General features: G+C 43.0%; 1 protein-coding gene across 4 annotated transcripts in view; it reads left to right on the top strand.

Moving 5' to 3' along the window:
* LOC124405468 overlaps positions 1 to 19,198 on the top strand; it is a 167,474-nt gene that overhangs the window by 68,618 nt on the left and 79,658 nt on the right. For 3 of the 4 annotated variants that reach the window (XM_046880372.1, XM_046880373.1, XM_046880374.1), the window contains 2 exons: positions 13,883 to 14,030; positions 19,048 to 19,176. In XM_046880372.1, coding sequence (XP_046736328.1) covers positions 13,886 to 14,030; positions 19,048 to 19,176 — 274 coding nt within the window. In that variant the 5' untranslated portion in view covers positions 13,883 to 13,885. The remainder of the gene's footprint in view (positions 1 to 13,882; positions 14,031 to 19,047; positions 19,177 to 19,198) is intronic. The other variant, XM_046880375.1, reaches the window with a different exon arrangement.

The raw sequence follows: 19,198 nt of genomic DNA on the forward strand, positions 1-19,198 counted from the left end.
TACGAACGAAGGGTGGTATACAGGTATACATACATACCTACACGATGGAGCGTTAAAAGTGAACGATATGCAAATCGAGGAATTTGCATTTCCTGCACTCGATGGTGCAACGCGATTATAAAATCTTGATACAGGAATCCCCATGGCACGACTTGGCGGTAATATCACCGCTGCAGCAGCGACTGTCGCTCGCGTTGCTGCACGCTCGTGCTTTTTCTTCTGTTTTTTTTTTTTTTAGGGGGTTACATGATTGGTCGTAACCCGAGTATGACGCGTGCCGGCAGGACAGATCGGCTGAGGGTGTGGGAAGTAACTGTAATAATTTCTGCGGCTGATGACGAGGGCGTCGAAACGAGAGTTAGGGTTACACTCGGAGGCTTCGTTTACGGTCTAGACTTGACGTAGGTAACCCGGATCGCTGGAGCCGTCTGGTGTAATTGGTGTGGCCCTGGTTGGGGTCGTGCAATCTGTTTTTAGAGCCAATTCTTCTCTCCTCCATGCCGCTGCAGCAGCGAAGTCCCTCTTCTCTTCGTCTTCCGCAGACTCGGAGACGAGATCACGCCGACGAAGGCCGCGTGGTTTTCCAGAATTACGGGACCGGATTGGAGCGCGTAACAAATGAGCTTGGAATTAAACCACCAGCCTCGCCTCTCGCCCCTTCTCGGTCCTCTTCAATATCCACCGGCCAACCAGACAACCGTCCGTCTCGCAAAGCGACGCGAAAAATAAGAAAACTTGCAATTTAAGACCAAAACGAGATACCTTCCTGCTCCGCGTCCTCCTCGTCCTACTTCTCTCTCCCGGCCCTTGACGCTATGTTTAATTCCATCTCATCTCCCTGTCACCTTGACTGGGCGCCTGACTTCTCGCTTAGGTATAGCGAATGGCTATCCCACGGAATGTTCAAACAATTTTTAAAATTGTATATAATGTCTAGAACGTGGTAACGGGCCTTCATCTCACAATTACACATAGGTATACTTCAATTATCCAAAAACTCGTTTGTTGATGTAGTTTCTAACAAGGAAAGTACATCACATTACACAAATATAACTGCCTTACACCTATCGAGGATGAGAAGTTACAAAAAATGTCGTGACAAAATTTAAATCCAGAAGCCGGTAAGTCCGGGAGTTTCACGCTCTTGGGTACGTCAAGTGTACTTTTGGCGAATAAAAGTTTAAGCTCTGAAAGGAAAGGCATCCGGTAAATAATCGGGTGCCTCGCCGCCCTGCCAACCAACGAACCTTTCGGACGATTAATTCTCGAGGTGGTTGCCTCCTCGCTCCTTTGTGTCCCCCAACAGGTCCTCCCAGTCCTTTCGCGGATCTTCGACTCTTGAGCTATTCACGCTGAGCTTCGGTAGCTTCGACGCTTTGCGGCGCGCGCATTTGCCGGATCGAGAGCGAAGTCGTGCTTTCGGGCGTGCTTCGGGAAGAACGTGATTCGATTCAACAAATTCCGATTCAAACTTTTTCCACCGTAGAGCCCGATCACCCCGTTTCGCGGAGGGAACGTCTCGCTGCGCGAGTAATTTCCGTTTGATTAAAGATGGTGAGAACGAAAGAGGAATGATGGGAAAATATGAATAAAAGAAACTAGAAGGACCTTATAAATAAAAGAGAAAGGGGTGAAGTTGAAAAAGAAAAACTTAGCGGGAGACAAAGTTGGAGCAAAATACAAGTGGAAAAAAAAGGTAAGAGAAAAATTCGATCGCCGGAGAGAAACCACGATCAGAGACGGGTGGGAAACGTTGTGCCAGGAATCCGTATAATTAAATTAAATCCGGGTTTAATTTACCGAAGTTCAGACCGTTTAATGGCTCAAAAGAGGAAAGAGGCGGTCGTATTGTAAAAAAAAAACACAGAACAAAAATCACCATATCGATTTCCCTTCGTGCGTGCTTTCAACGTTGGTCATTTGTTTCACTCTTTTTCTTCATTCTCCCTTTCCTTCAGCAATATCTTTCACGCAAATTACTTTTTCTATAATTGAAATGAAATTTTATGTACAATCATTGCATAGATTCGAGAATCGTGATTTTAAACTTTTCGAGCACAACGAAATGCGTGTGTTAAAAATCGGTTAAAAAAGGTATACCAACTTCGTAACCCTTTCCTATTTTATCGACCAAGCAAGGGTGATTTTCTGCCGGCTTCAACCACCACAGCTGGTTCTGCTTTTACACGGTGAGATTTTCGTTCCCTTTTTTTTTTGTCTTTGTTTTATTCCATAGCGATAGAGTTTCGCGACAGCAATTTTCTAGGCAGGCCAGGCAGTAGTGTGGCAAGCCGTTTCTGGTGCCATATCGATATTGCCCGTATTCGATTTGAGCCTGATCATATTTGAGGTCAGCCGCTGCCATCCGCTGACCAAGGAAACTTGGAATTATGAATATTGTGCGCTTTTCTCGAGGAAACGATTCCGCGCCGTTTTCCATGCTGCAGTACGAATATGCCAGATAAGTTGAAACAGAAGTTGAAATGAAGATTCTATTAAAAACAAGTATATATACATAAATATATACATGTAATGCATTTTTCGCATCACCTAAAATTTCAAAAACGTGGTGTAGTAGGTGAGAGAATTCGTTTGTTTTTATTGAATATGTAAATCGCTGGTATTCGCGTGGAAGCAATAAATATTTATTATCAAATCGATGACGCTCGTTCAAGTTTCAATCAACTCTGTCCCATGCAGTACAGAATCGAGTTTTACGTCGGTGTAAAAGAAATCCGTGCACGGAAAGTAGGGTGGTATGAAAAAAAAGGACTTAATCGAGCTCCGCGTCTGTTGCAAGAGGTAATAGTGTCAATAATTAGCTGTCGGTGGGATGAGAACGACGACGGTAGCAGGGAAAAGGCGAATGGGGGATTCGAGGTTAAGGGTGGCAGATGGAGGCAGCGAATCAAGTTAACGCCGTAGTAAAACCCCGAAACAAACTCACCCTGGCTATCCCTGGTGTACCTATCCCGAGCTTCAGATTACCACTTTCTCGATTCTATAGCTCTCTCTCTCTCTCTCTCTCTCTCTCTCTCGCCATGTATATAAAGTGTATTGTACATGGATGTGTATATAAAATACATATGTACAATACAATGTACACGTCTCGCGGCCGTGAACCCAAGAGGAGGTGCGAAGCCTGGGTAGGGGATGATTGCAATCACGGCTGGGCGTAAACTGATCGCTCCCCGAGAGCAACGGTGTCAAGTTATGTTTAACCCAGTATTATTCACTATTTTTTCAATCTCAAAGAAAAATAATAGACTCGGTGAAATTGGAAAAAAAGAAATTTTCATCTATTGCACCAAAGTTTTTTCGTCGTTTTTTTCATTGATATCGTTATGTTTTTTTTTTTTTTTTTTTTTTCTTTATTTCATGATATTGAAAATTGCAAAATTCTACGAGCGTATTTTACCCTCCGTTAGGCTCAGTTTTATGTGAAAGTAGAATTCAAGTCCAGTCGTCGCTTGCCCGAAACCCATCGAGGGCCGAACAAAAGCATCCAAATTACAGAGCAAAGCAGAGAGAGAGAGAGAGAGAGAGAGAGAGCCTCGCGTCTATAAAGTCCAGAGTCTATATAAACCTTCTCGTCAAATCGGAATCACTGAGCGTACCTCGCGACTAAGGCAGACCAAAACCGGCCCCTGCACGTTCCTTACCCCCTGAAACCCGAGAGCGTTCGTTTCGAACGTGACTCACTGACCCCCATTACCTGACTCCCCCACTTAAGTGGTTTCTCCCTTAACTTAAAACGTGCGCTAGCTAGGACCCCGACACATCACGACTGGCTAAAAAATCTTTGACCTAAATTCCTTTCAGAGCCAAAGACAAAAATCTCAGAATTATCCATCCGCTTAGATCTACATTTTCGTGTCAAGTCTGAATCAGCTTGAGACTTGACACGCTTAGACCAAAATTATTGACCCTTTTGTTTTCCAAAATTCTGAACTGACGGTACAAATAGTGAATTTTTTAATGAATTAAACCAATTGCTAGAGGGTTAAACGCTACAAATTTATTTTTCGTTCATTTTAGAACTAAGGATCAAGCAGATACAACTAAAACGTAGATCGCGGTCGCCATTGAGAATGCGGTGTTGCGGACGTTTTAGCACGTCGGCCCGTAGTCGTTTCCGCTTATGTATCGACGATTGCACCCGTGCACTTATTCCTTGCAGAAACGCTTCTTCTGCTGCAAATCGAGCGCATCCATCCAACATTCGTAAAGCGATTCTCAGGAGGTAAGAATCGCGGGTTTTTAATTCTCGAGAAGAGTTCCTTCGGAAGTTTGATATCCTTGTGGAAAAATAGATCATCGGTGTATCCGCAGCAAGAGAAAGAAATGAATTCTCAAACCATTAGCGTCAGTGCGAAACGACTCGCAGAGTCGTTCATGCAGGCGTAGGTATTGCAAAGACGGCAAATCCCTGCTTAGCAAAGGCGGTATCAGGGGTAGAATCAAACGCGTAAGGGAGGTTTACCACGGAGCACATATATTCATTCTGCAACAATGCGTCGCTGTCTGTCAGGTTATTGCGGCACTGTAAATCCCAGGACGAGTCGAGAGTCGAGGCCTGCCTGGAACTCGGAGGTGGCTCATCACCATCTAGATTAACCAAGCATTTCATATTTACTATCGAGTGTCCTCGCTGCTTCGGGTATAGGGTAGACACTGTACGGTACCTTGACACGCTACCCTAGAGGAAAACGGCTTGCCGGTTCAACGACGCGAGCAATTTTTAGTGTCCATCGTCAACCAGGGGTTGAAAACCGTACGTTAACCGCGGCTTGTCACTTATCGTGACCTCGTCTTTTACGGCTAACCCCCAACCCTTTGTACAAATCTCGCAACGCTCGTCATTCAGTCTGTTTGAGCATGGCTAATCCAACGGGGATTACTCTTTGCTTGACGAGTAAATCTGACAGGCAGTTTTTTATTTTTTTTTATTTTTTTTTTTTTATACTCCGTACACCTGTATTAATTCTCCCGTCAATGCGGAGGAATGTGCGAGTGTTTGACATCGCACGAGCCTAAAGCCATTGCACAGAAATTATTATTATACACTCTATGGTAAAATACATGCGTATAACCGATGTTTCACGTATCTACGTTTGAAAGTTCAATAACCGGTTATACCGAATATCTACATCAGAAATTATATAATTTAATAGTTACGATTACAGCGCGTGAAATATCAGCTTAGCGAACAAGGTGAAATGTTTTTGCCTGTGAAACAAATTTTATTACCTCGCGCGAAATTTCGGTAAATTGCGCTAAGAGAGAAAAGTTGCAAAAAAAAAAAAGGAAGACAAAACATGATACGGAAGTTTGAATATATATATATATCCTTCATCTTTAACAGCAGAGAAATTCGGAGTAGGATCAGTCAGTTTCATGGCCAATTTCGCATGGAAATCGTTTTATATGTATATTATGTATGTATATGCATATACATGATACCATAGAACGTGAAATGGGACATTTTCGATACTTTATAGTTCTCGTATTATCGTTTGGCTTATCAAAGTCAGTTCCACCCTGTCACAGCTATAACTAAGGGTCATTCCGTCATTTCCTGGTGCCTTTTGTGTCGCCGAAGGAAAAAGTGGGCCGATGCGAGTCGGCGATGGAAGTAGGGTTTTGAATCTTATCAGGAGGTACACATCCTACAACATCACCGTTTTCTTACAAAAAGGAACTTGCGCGTATACATAAATTCCATTTAACCAGAGATGGCATGAGCTCTATCTTAATGCGATTCCTCCTTTTTTATTCGCTCTTCCACTTCTTCTTTCTCTCTTTCTTTCTCTATTTTACGTTGTTTTCGTTGTTGTTGCTTTTCTCCTCTCCCATTCTTTTCCTTTTTCCTCCTTTTTTTTCTCTTTCCTTACGCCGCTCGCCGAGGTCGTGCACATTTTGTTCTCTTATTTTGCGTCACTGTTGCGGCGCGGGGAGAACGAGAATCGCGGGGACGGGATGCTGCGGAGCGACAGAGCTCGGTATACACCGTGTGAAAATAAAAAGAGCAAATCGAGGCAAAAGCGGAAAGAGAGGCATTGAGAAAAGCGTCGGAGATCCCATGTAATTACTGGAATCTCCAGCCACCAACACCTCGGCCAACTCCTCTAATTACATTCTCGAGATTTCGGTAGTGTGCAAGTACTTACCGAAGTAGTAGAACCCGTGTGAAGGTACCACGGCACATACCATACAGACGTACCTTGCAAGAGCTCAGAACAGGCACACCAACCTCCTTGTATTTGTTATACATGTACCTACACCGTAGAGTCTACAGTCTGAGTTTCGTGCAAGTTGGCCGATGCTTAGGCGACCCCTTTACCCAAGTTTCCGGTTCTTCTTAAAGTTTTCTCCCAACTTATACGAGAACCATCAAATTTTCAATTAATAATGTAAACGCTGTACAAGATCCCGCTTTGCGCGACGACCGTGTAGGAGAGTTTTCACCGTCAATGTAGTTTCTGTCCTGATTATTTCCGCTTTGAACTAAATCAACTGCGAATAGCTTCCGGTCGGTAAAAATCGCGAAAACTGTATGAGAATTGATGGTCTTTTTTCTCTGATGACACCTTAGTGATTTTCGCAAACTTCTCGACATTTACACGTCGAGAACGTCAACCTGGCCGGAAAATCGAAGGGTGGCCAGACTGTGACACAAATCCAACTTCGAATAACCTGAAATCCAGGGTCACCAGCAGTCATGCAAACTCCTACTTATGTAGGACCTGCCCATTTTCAACGACAGTTCCATGCGCGTCTATACCTTAGCTGGATAAAGAAATTAGGCGTTTGAATTAGCCCACACACATCACTAATTCATTCCCTACGTTATATTGTAGTGGAGACATGAGGTAAAAATATAAAAAAAGAAGAAACTCTGAATTGTCCGATGGTGCCAAGCTATCTCGTACGTGCGTATGAAAAAAAAAAAACATACGCGATACGAAATGGAGAAGCCAAGATACGCGAGTGTCCCTACGTGACAAAAATCATACGGATATTGAAAAACAGAGAACACTGCTCAGAACGCTCGAAGCTTCCTTTTCTCGGGCCTCTTTCCAATATGTATATTACTGAGGAAAGCCTTGTAAAGAAGTCTGAAATTATTGAAATGATCGAAAGTTTACACGAAAAAATGTTAAAACGAAACCGTTAGTCGACAAGCACATTTCATTTCAGCGAGGAGAGAAAACGGTGAAATATTAAATAAGCCATACATCAACAAATATTCCTTAAGCCTTCTGTGGAATAACTTTAATCGATTGTTTATAGGTGCGAAGCGACGCGAGATAAAATAAAAACCGTTTCAGGTATTATTCGAAAAGTGAAATCAGTGAACAGGTTTAGGTACAGTAATTCCAAGATTTCGAGATGACCAATATTTTTTCGCAAGGTATTAGCGGATGTCAGCAGTTTCCCGTAGGAGTAACAAGACACCATAATAACACACCATGCCGTATCCACTGCTTGAAAAAACAAGTAAATTGATAAAAAAAAAAAAAAAAAAAGAAGTGGGACTAAAAATCCCCACCTGGACCCACCCACCCTTTTCTATTCTTTTCCTCGCATCTCTGGAAGGATCGCGACATTCGCAGAGGTTCCGTGAAAAATATATCGCGAGACCGAAATGAAACCGCGAGCAATCCTCGGAAGCAGAGACTGTCTAATTTAATTTTCCAGGGTCTTTCCACTTGTACGCCCGGGTAACGCGGCAGGGGCGCATCGGCAACCCTATCCTAGTCTCTCCACACCCCCGACACCCCCGCATTCACACCTTCCCGACAATTTGACGCGCTTGTGGTTCGACGCTACGCCTCGCCGCGTACCGAATCCCATAAACAGTCGACCCGGCTCACGGGCTCTTTCCCCAAGACGTGGCGGGTGCCTAAATGTTCTACGAGGGATTTCCACCTCCGCTCTGCAGCCTCACTCGCTCTGTAAATCAACTCCTTCTCAAATATTTTCTCTTTCATTTGCAACTGGATTTAAGTGTCACTCACTCATCCGAGTTCTCGGAGATTCCGATCGCATTCGATAATTGTATCACTTTTTTTTATTCACTTATGCATAATCCTCTGCATCTTTAATATTGACCGTAAAGAAAGCAGACATTTTTCAGATTTCCAACATCAAAGAATACAATTATTTACGTGGATAATATTAGCACAGAGCCAGATAAAAAAAAGAAAAAAAAAAAAAAAAAAAAAAACTTCGAACATAAGTAATAGCATAATTAAGGTAGTAGTTCAGTACCCTAGTAAAAACTGATGACGCAAAAAAAAATTACCGAAACACCAAGTGTTTTAGAAATTAATCAAGACCGGAATTAAGTACCTCACGTTCAGGTTTTCTAACATAATTATGCTAATATTCTAAGCGTAAATTATTTTTTTATCCGATATTTATATTTTTCTTTCATCTCTTGAAGATTCAGTTCAACATTTATTGAACTGCGATTTTATTGATCAGCTTGAAGATTGAAAAAATTCTTCGCACCCTCACACTCAGATGCAAGAAGAAAAAAAAAAAAAAAAAAAAAAAAATAATAAGTTAAATTTTTTTTTCTTTACACCAACTATTCTCTTCGCGTATCTTGTTGAAAATAAATTGGCACGATGTAAGTACAGTTGTGGATAGCTGGTACAACATCCAGCTGTACCGTGTAGTTTTAAAACGTTTTTCACAAGTGTGTATACGTATACATGTTATACCGGCGTGTAAACGCTCGAGGGCTTCTCAGCTCAACTGCTTATTAGATATTTTCCAAGGGTATAATGTTCATTGATCTAGTTAAGCCGCTGACTACCTTCTCGAGGAGGTCTTAATTCAATAGTCGGCTCGAGTGTAGCCGCGCACCTTGAGTAAGTTAAGTCACAGACTGTACAGAGTGTTTGAAAACGAGCGTTTTCGAAAGCAGTCAAATTGATTGCAGAAATTTTCTGAAAAAATTTGTAATTATATTATTTTTTTACAAAATTCGTTGACGGGTTATCGTAAGAATCTAAGAGTTACGTACATACAAATGAATAACAACCACCGAGTCGTGTGCAGTGAAGTTAAAGTTTTTGATAATGACCGAGATAATTGTTGAGAAATGAGAACAGATGCTGGAAGTAAGGGTTGAGGGTTCTTGGCGAGGAAAGAAAGGAGGAAAAGAGAGAACAATGATAATAAAAGCGGGAAAGGAAGAGAGAGAATGAAAAATGAAGCAGAGATGGAAGGGTAGATGCGAGGGCCGAGGGAACAAGTGAGGAATTAACTAAGGGTCGAAGTTAGACTAAGTTGGTACAGGGAGTAAAAGACGCCGAGGAGTGAAGGGTACAGCCTGGCTATTTGAGGAAAATGGTGTGCTAAAAACCGCGAAAACTGCCTCGGAACGGTAATTATTTTTGACCCCGAGCCCTGATTGCCTGTCTTTAATTCCCCAAAGTAAACCCAGAACTTCTCCTCCTCTTCGTCTTTATCTTATTGCTGCAATCTCACAGGTGCACGGAGATCTCACTAGTTTAATCTGTTTGTTTTTCGCCGATTTCCTCCCCCCCCCCCCACGCCCCTCTATCTTTCTCGATTTCTGCTTGAAAGATCGCAGAACATCTGGAACGAATTTCTGGATCAACGCACCGCAGTAAGTACGTCGCACGTCGGTTTTTTTCCCTTCTTTTATCGTCCTTTTTTCTTCCTGGCAAAAGTTGCCACCGCAACAAGATATCCCGGAATGACGCGGCGCAGATTGAAGTTGGAAAATTATAGTGCGCAATAAATTGTATTGAAAAACGTGGCCGGGTTGACGTCGACGTTTTGCGGCGTCGCGTCGCCTAGCGTCGCGTCTATCCGAGGATCGTGCGGAGGCTGAAAATCGGAATGAATAGTTGCGCGGGGAGTTGTTTAATTTTTTACCACAGTGAACGCAGGCTGCACTGCGCTCGTATCGTTCAGCTGTACGCCGTCCAGCCGGAAATATTTATTGCGCCAACCTGCAACGCGCGCAACAACATTTCATTCGACTTCATACTATATCTACACTCTAGTTTAGGTAGGTATATAACATGTGACGCATTTTGGAAAAGAACGAAGAGACCCGGCAAGCGTGACTCGTGATTTTACCTGCGAATCGACGGTCTAATTCACGGCTTGGCTGGTCGCCCGCGAACCATTTCGATGTACGATTTCATTGAATTGATATCGAGTTTTATTAACGACGCTTTCTGGGCGCCAAAGAGACGTTTTAGGACGAGAAGCACCCAACGCGAAGGAAAGAGTGTTCAATACCCACAAGTTCGTATCATGTAATCCGCGCTGCCCTTTGTGCGTGAAATTTCGAGGAATTAAGATGGAGGAGGGGGAAAGGATTGTGCGAACTCGATGCTAAGGATGAGCAGTGGGTCCAGCCCAGCTGCATCTGCCTGTGATTTTCTCGCCGAAATCTTTTTTCGCGAAATAACAACACGTGGCTCGCGTTAATTCTGCAAGCTCACGGATTGTAAATTGGCGAATTTATTACTCCGGGTGGTGTTATAAAGAAGACGAAGCCCGCGACAGTTAAGAGCGTTGTATCTATATCAAGCTCGCAACTTGAGAATCAAGCGAGGAGATTTGTGTGTTGAAAAGTGTAATTTTGAGAATGTTCAATTTAACGTCAGCCTGAATTTGGAATCGGTCCAAAATCCAACCCCCGCTTTTACACCCCGAGTGATAATCCACTGAGGAGTTAAGACTGTTATTACGTTCGTACTTATAACACCGGATCCCTCATCCCCGGCCACACGTGTTAAATCGTTTCCTCCGAAGTAGAATTTAAAGCTGCAGCTGCTTGCTCGTCTCTCGTCACGCCGTGGAGCACAATAACTTTGAATTGAATTGAATGAAAATTTCGTTATTCATCAAATCTGGTCTGTGTGTAGGGGTGATATATAGGTGTAATGTGTACCTGTATATAGATATATTTCTACGAGGTTATGAATAATGCACGTGATATATAATTCAGATGCCGTGCATGCCGGACTCCGGCCTTCCGTATGTCTGTGTGCTCGCTCGCTTATGAATATTCATTCGAGTTTCTGCCTGGCGTTGGTGGTTGGCTAAGTCCTAAGAGGTCGGTTATGCCCGTTTGCCCAGATGTTAGCCACGCCGACGCGTGAGTGATATTGAAAACCTTTAGGTAGCTTGCGAATATCCTGGGAAATCCGTGGAGGAACAAAAAATGTCTAATTGCAAGCTTTATCGGGTTACCGATTATTCAAATTTTAGCATTTAATCACATTTCAAAAAATTTATCTCTCTCGAAATCGATGCAAAAACGTTTCGGCTTTTGGTTTCAATTACGCGCTCTTCGGTTTAAAATTCTAACGAAAAATTGTTCGCTCTCATAAATACTGCGTCAGAGAAAATCGCACTTTGACGTGTTTACTAGCGAAATATGAAATATCTGCCTCAAAAAGCTCGTTTACTAAACAGATGTTTAAATGAAGTTCACGTGAGCCTGTTTCTTTTTGTTTGTTGTGTTTTATTAATAAAAAAGAAAAAGAAAAAGAACGATTGAAAATACGCAGGAAAATCCGCTCGAGTTTCAGTTGACCGGCCTCATATATCATTTAACGATTACAGTATAATTGTAAATTACGCTTACGGATCAACACGCGGCGTAGCGAGCTGAATAGTGAGAATAATTCATAATTAAAATCTGTCACGGGGGGATATAGTAGGATAGCGTATTAAAAGGAAAAGAAATTGCAATCAATTGCCTCTATTACGATTTAATTAAACGCCATCGACAATATCGAATTATACCGGACGGCAGTAATTCGCGACTACAGCGGTAATATTAGTTAATTTTGGGGAAAATCCATGACACAGTGATATAACCTAATTGATTAAAAAATAGATCTATAAATCCGTTTACGAGCGACCCTGCGGCGTATAATATAATAATATGATTTAATGTTAAATCGCAGTAGAGCATCCGCTAAGGTGATTTCCGGCCCAATTGTGATATAAATTATTTGCATAACGCTGCCGCAGATTATACATTATGGATACGGCAACAAAAGCTCAGACACACACGAGTGCGCTGCACGCGTTTCCATGTGTGTCCGCGTCACTGTGCAGGGAAGAGAGAGAGAGAGAGAGAGAGAGAGAGAGAGAGAAATTTAATCCGCTGGATGGAAGATTCCCGGCTTCATTAACTCTCGGCGGGAATATTACGACGGGTGATACGTTAAATTATGAATAACTGGCTGGGGCCAAAGCTTGAAATAATACTTGAACGTTGACTCTGTACAAATGTACGGCTGCGGGAGGTCACGCGCGAAATTCGCGAAGGGAGGAAAGGTGGAGGGTGCCGAGGCGGCCGAGTCAGATGATAGCTTTATAACGGTGCTGGTTTTTCATGGCCCCGCCACATGGCACTGAATCCACCGATCCCCCTTTAATAACAACGAAAAGCCCTTTGCCGCGAAGGGGGAGTGTGTTTTTAATGCCCAAAATCATTTAGAGATAAAAAACGAGCCCCGGAAAAACACAGACACACACACACGCGCATACCAGGGACGCGCCATTGCACAATACATGTGACGCTTTACGGCGGTGGTGGAAAATCGCTCATTCGGAACGACACGCGCGTCGATAATTACTTTCATTTTCACTATCGATCACGTTGTATAACGTGAGCACAGACGACTAACAGCCTGAGTATTCGTATGTAGGTGTATGAAAATGTCTGTGAATTTGTCAATGGGCGAATTGTCTCTTCGATTATGAATAGGATTTTGCAGAACGGGGTGAAATATAATTTTTGAAATGTAAATTGGTATACGTACACGTAAGAAAAATAATTGGAAAATTTTTATTAAACATTCAGAGTCGATTAAATATTCATCATTACATCGTCACACGCGACGTTGTGACTTCTGATCAATACATTCGAGGTCCCAAATTAGTTGAACATTTAATTAGAGGGAGGTCATCTAATAAGGCTGTCTAGCTGTTATTTCTCATATGACAAAAAAAAAAAGTCCCGTACGTAATATTATTATTGTGTTAAATTAAAAACAAATTAGTTGACATAACGACTTTCAATAAAGAATTGGACATCCAATTTCTCGAATTGGTCTATCGCAGAAACGCAAATGATACAAAGCAAGCTTGAAGGACACAGCTTGGAAAATGATCCACTCTGCCGATTTTCTACGAGAAAAATAGTTATTCTCTGAAGTCGCGAACGGCCGCGCGTCGGAGGATATGGACTCGGAATAGAGCGCAAGGCTGGCGATATATCCAGGAGGAATCACATGTCTGATACCGAAGAGATCCTGCTTAGTTCCCCCCATCCATCCTCGTACACATAGCAGCTGGTAACGTTAGACGGGTATCGTGTTTCCTGAATATCCACGCTCATGTCAGCACCGAGGTTCGACTACCTATGCGCTCGTAAATAGCATTCAGTCCGCAGTCGCCTAACGTCTCGGCGTCGTGTTCACTTTCGGTATGTGCTCCACCTGAGCAGGAATTCGAAGAATCTGAAATCCGGTAATCGCGCATCCAACAGACGGGTAAGTGGTGCTTAAAACCGGAACTCGAGGATCCAGTGATCGCTAGATCCGCGGTGATCTCGTTCGCCGGACGGACCGAGTCGAGGTCTAATGAGGTATGAATCATCTCGACCTCCTCGAGAGAGAAAGAGGAGGATTTGCGAAGGAGGCGTCCTGATTTCGTCCCTCAGGAATTGCTCGAGTAGATAATTACGGACTGTGAAAACGGACAGTCGGATTGAATACCACGTTTAAGTGCTGGAACATGTCCACGTTTCAATACAATTATCATATTATTATATTGCTTATTATGACCAGTTACTTCTTTGTTGCAGAAAATGAAGATGAGCAAAGTGGGTAACCAGACGAATTCGCAGGATCCACAAGCGGTTAACTCGCGGGTTTTCGTCGGTAACTTGAACACCTTTCAATGCAGCAAAACCGACGTTGAACGCATGTTTCAGCGCTACGGGCGTCTCGCTGGTAAGTCTGTTTGTTCGTCTCGTTAAAACCGAGGACTAAACATTAAGGGAAATTTCTCCGTAACGCCGTAGACCAATTACTCGCAACAGTTTTGACTCAAATATTTATCCTCTGATTATACTCGGCTGCAACAGTGAACATTCTCAACAATATCCACCCCAGGAATGCAATGACACTTTAACGATATACAATCTGCATAAATGTAATGATAAATTAGACAGTTGTTCGAGTAGGAAAACATGTCTCGCTATTTCGCGCAAGTAGAATTTCAACAGGTAAAATTCAAACCTGAATTCGAATAGATCACTTGCTGGATCAATTGCCTGACATGGCTATAAAATAACCTCGTAACCTGCAACACTGAACGCTGATGATCTCGTCCAATTGTAACATATTGCCGTTCGTTCGAGCATGTGTAATTTTTCCTCCATCGTCAATATCGACGTTCGATCATTCCTCGTCACTCCACACGTCATCGATAATCACTGTGCTTTGATTAGCCTCCGGACATGACAGTGCCGGAGTGCTTCGAGCATAATTATGTAAGCACGTCGAATCGATCAGATGCTCCATTCAGGCGGGAGCTTCTGAGGTCAATTAGGTGTTTGATCACGACTGGATACCCGGAGGGGCAAAGTCATCCACGTGTAGTATCTGCAATTCCGGGACGAGGAAGACCGAGGAGCGATTTTTTTCCAATAACGATCGTTAAACGCGTGACGTTGATGATCGACGTAAAACCAGAGTTGGAATGCCGCTGAGCGTAAGCCGGAAGGTCTGCTGCGACGCATGTCAGAAGCTTTCGAAAGCTTACCACTTCCGGTTGAAACTGAGAATTGTCCACTACCGGTTAAACTCCTCTTCTCCCTCGAGTCTCGTTGGTCTTTCGCGTGCGGAATGGGATTAGAGAAAAGCGTTGTGCAGCGCTAACTAATCTCCTCCTCCGCCATGTCAGCACCGTTTGCGTTGGAACTTGAGAGGTGTCCAGGTACCCCGAAACTGCAATCAACTTGCTAAGCCCCACTCTCAGTCATCTCGCGGTAACGTTTCAATTCCCACGTACAGTCCACCTGACAAATTATTGTCCTCCACCTAGTCTATATACTGCATCATGGTGTCAGGATAATTGAACGACATCGATATTTTACAGACGTCCAGGGTTATACTTCGGGCCCTCGACTTTTTAACTTTTGTTCATTCAAGTCACGAGCTGTTTTCGGATTTGAACATTTGTATACTGTTTCCACGTGATTTCCTCACATTCTTAAAATCATTTTGACTCGTCTGTAAATGGAAATAAATTTCCGGCTTCGAGGCCTGTGATCATGATTCGTTCCCGAAATTCAGGCAGCCAGCTTCATTGCGATGTTCTGAAATGACCGCTAAACAGTGTAGCAGGCGTGACAACAACCCGGTAGAGATTGAATTCGCTCTTCAAGATAAAGCTTCGGGCGAGAATAATGCCGCCGAGGGAAATAAACCCAGAACGAGTTTGCAAGCTCCGCCCGTCCAACCGACCTACACCATGTACTGGCTACTTCGATTTTCCATCTGTGACTGTGTTTCATTCGCATGAAGATGATCCCTTTTTACAGTGATTTCACAATCTTTATACTCTGCTTATTGCATGTAAGGGAAAGTGGACCCATTTCTGAACGTTTTAAACAATTAGTTGATCTCAGTGTATTAAATCATTGCCACGTTTAAACAAAATAGCTTCGATTTATGTTTTTACGATACTTGAATCGTAAATTCACTTTCCGATAATGTAGAAAATTATTGCTCGTGGCGTTATCATTTCACTTTCATCCTGACACGCGTCTAATTTGAAAATCTAAATGAGAATTGTAGTGTATGATATAACCTAACACGGGGGCAGAGATAAAACTTGCTCTGATCTCATCTAGATTCACATCGCGTAGCGTGACGGTAACTTCGATCGAAGAGCGGCGCAATTTCTTCGTATGCCGCAGATGCTGCGTTATGTGGTTGCCAGTGTAGCCAGATTTCTCTAGCTTGGATCTCATCTCAGCTGACTTTTCTCTTCTCAGGTTTTTCTCGTATGGGAGTGCATCTCAATAATTTACCAAAGTTTGAGTGAACCCTTTTTTTCTTGGCCATTCGTCTACGAAATTTAAGTCTATGGGTAAAAATTTCACGGGCTCAGTTTTCTTCTCTGGGAAAACTCGCTTAAACGTAGGTAAATATGTATCCGCGTGAAATCGCGGCGAAAATCCAAGCCTCCAAGATACACTTGGATGATAAATAATTCATTTGTCGCGTATACAAGAACAAAGACAATAAAAGCTTGGCTACAACCACTCTGTCGGAGTCTCAAAGTATACGAAACGATGGCAGAAAGACTACTCTTCATACCAATAATATGAAAAATAAACGTGACGCCGCGGTTTACCGCTCGAAATATGAATTTTATTTTACCCAGACTCCCCTTCTTTGTTCTAACGGACGTTCTGACAGGAGAATTCTCTTTTACTACTATACCGTGCGAATGGAAGAGAATTTTCATTCTTCCCCATTTTTTTCGCGCGTGAGAAAAAAGGAACGCCGATCATTCGCAAAATTCTTTAGAATCATTCGGAACAGTCGAAATTGAACGATTGCACTCCGCGCGATATTCTCCGCAGCCGATATATTCTTGTTCATTTTTCATACGATATTCGCACGATCCAACCCCTCCCGGAGCTCGTATCGAGCCAATCCAAGACACGCCTGAACGTCGGGAACGTCAGACGTGCGTCAAATTCTGATACATTTTGACGTGAACGCTCGAGCAAAGATTAGATCGCCCTTGACCCGGGCCTGCAGTTGGAATACCTACTTTTGCAGAGGCTTACACATCGCCGGCAAATCTCATCTCGCTACGCTCTCTGAATTTGAAACAAAGCCAGCACGCTGCGGAATCCGGCATCTTCGGAAATCTAGTCCGTTTGCATATGGGAAAGATTCGTCGGTCTCTGAAACGGACTCTCCGTCACCGGCTTCGCGTGGAACAGAGGCAGGATTAGTGCTGGACACCCTCGACGCGCCTGGTGCTCGCCGATAAACAGCTTAGTTTACTTGGTTCCCGATAAAAACCCGAGGGACAATAAGGTCGGGCGAAACTGCCGGGGTGACTTTTGAAGGCGAGAAACGAGGGTCGCTCGCACAATGCTGAAATGTAACGCCTGAGGGAGATACGCGATTCGAACGAGACGAACACTGTTGAATGTCTTTTCGAAATGTTTCGTTTCATCGGTTATCGTTAAATAATATGCGAAATCATACGCGCGGCGATTTATTTTCAGACAGATAAACCAGACAGTGTGAATCTGAAAATTCGTCGAAAAGACGTTTAGAAGATGCTGTCTGAAAAGAGAGTCTCTCTTGTTGTTTATTCATTCGAAATTCGTCGGGTGAGAGGAATTTTTATTGGTATGAATAAGGAGGAACGTTGAAATAATTATGACCATGCAATCCAAGATTCATTCAGTCGGTCCATCATCGTTGTTCCGTACTTCCGGGTTTTACATTTTACTGCATTGCTCTATATACCTTTTTATCTTCAGAAAATAAAGAGGCCAAAATCCCTTAGCCGTATATCGGTGAATTGGTGGGTGTAGACCGTAAGTAAGCCCGACTTATTGAGTAACAAAAACGGAAATAAAGGAAGGCAAAGCAGCACGAAAAGATGTTGTAAATAAAGCGTGAATCCGTGAAGCGGTTTCCCTCAGGATCTTAGGAGACCCACGTCTTCACCGTACCTGTATAGAAATCTCTTCGTCTCCAAAGCCTACTGCCGTCGCGTCGTAGGTGTACAAAGTTGTTGTGTAAGGAAACTGGGAATAAATTGCCTGCCATGACACGAAAATCGTGTGTTATCGAACCTAATATATCTAGAAGCTTCTACGAGGGCTCATTTGTTTGCGATTCGAATGTACATTTTGGATTGTCATAACAGTCGCCTGAACGTAGGCGTCTGAACGGAAATACCATACCGATAATGTCGTTCCAGACACCTAAATTCCAAACAACGCTAAACCCATATCTAAAATGAATTATCATCACCACTTGAAGAGTCGCGTAATTTTACAGGATCTCACCGAAACTCGATTTAGTAAAACTGTAGATTTTCGTTAGTTTATTCGTACCTTTGGTGAGAAGTTAAACGAAATTCTCGACTGCGCAAAAAAATCGTAAAAAAAAAAACACAAAATAAACATCCTCTTTTCGGTTCAGTCAATATTTATGGAGTTCAAGAATGAAGTTTGGGGTAGTTTGAGACGTTCACACGGGATTCGGGGGGTGAATAAAAATTGGGGCTGAAATTTCCGGCAGGGGATGCGTGACTGAGCTGATTCGTACCTACAGCCAGGCGTGTGTTTGGTGCACGGTTTCAATTATTAACACATCGCTTTCCGAGGCCTAACATCTTGCTCACGTCAAGAGTGTCGCTCCACCTGCTGCCGGTGATCCGAGACATGCCGATCACTAGTTACTCGAGCTGATCGATTAGCAAGAACGGAAGATTCTTTCGTCGATGATTGATTTATCTGCCTCGTTCTGCGGTGACGTTAGAAATCATTCCGGAAGTGAGGGAACTGTGAAAATATTACTAACATTTTTTGTACCTTATCGATCGATACCTGCACAAAATTACTTTAGAATTGGCTCATTATGACCCCGTGACTGAAGATATGCAGTAAAATTACAGCTTACCGGTATTAAAGCGGTAGATAATAATTTCACACCACGGGGGTCTCTAATTGCCTCGAGGTTACTATTGGCCAGCGTATTCGCATCACGTTCATTAGTCAGTCAAGGCTCCGGGTTACGAACCAGCTCGTAAAAACAAATGGCTACTAAAATAATCACGCGCCTTATGTACGGTGGATAATTAATCACCGGCCCTTTTTTGTTCGTTTCAATTTCTGGTTAATATAAGCACGTATAATATATATGATATTACATGATAAATTTCACAACCCGAATGAAATTTTCTCCTGTTTTTCTGTTCCAGGTATCTCGATGCACAAGGGTTACGCCTTCGTGCAGTTCACCAATCCTTTCGACGCCCGTAGCGCCTGCCTCGGGGAAGATGGCCGAACTGTACTTAGTCAAGTACTCGGTGAGTGTCCCCAGTGCTTATGTGAGTGTATAGATAGTCATCA

The sequence above is a fragment of the Diprion similis genome, chromosome 4 (genome assembly GCF_021155765.1).
Source record: "Diprion similis isolate iyDipSimi1 chromosome 4, iyDipSimi1.1, whole genome shotgun sequence".
NCBI classification, from domain to species: Eukaryota; Metazoa; Arthropoda; class Insecta; order Hymenoptera; family Diprionidae; genus Diprion; species Diprion similis.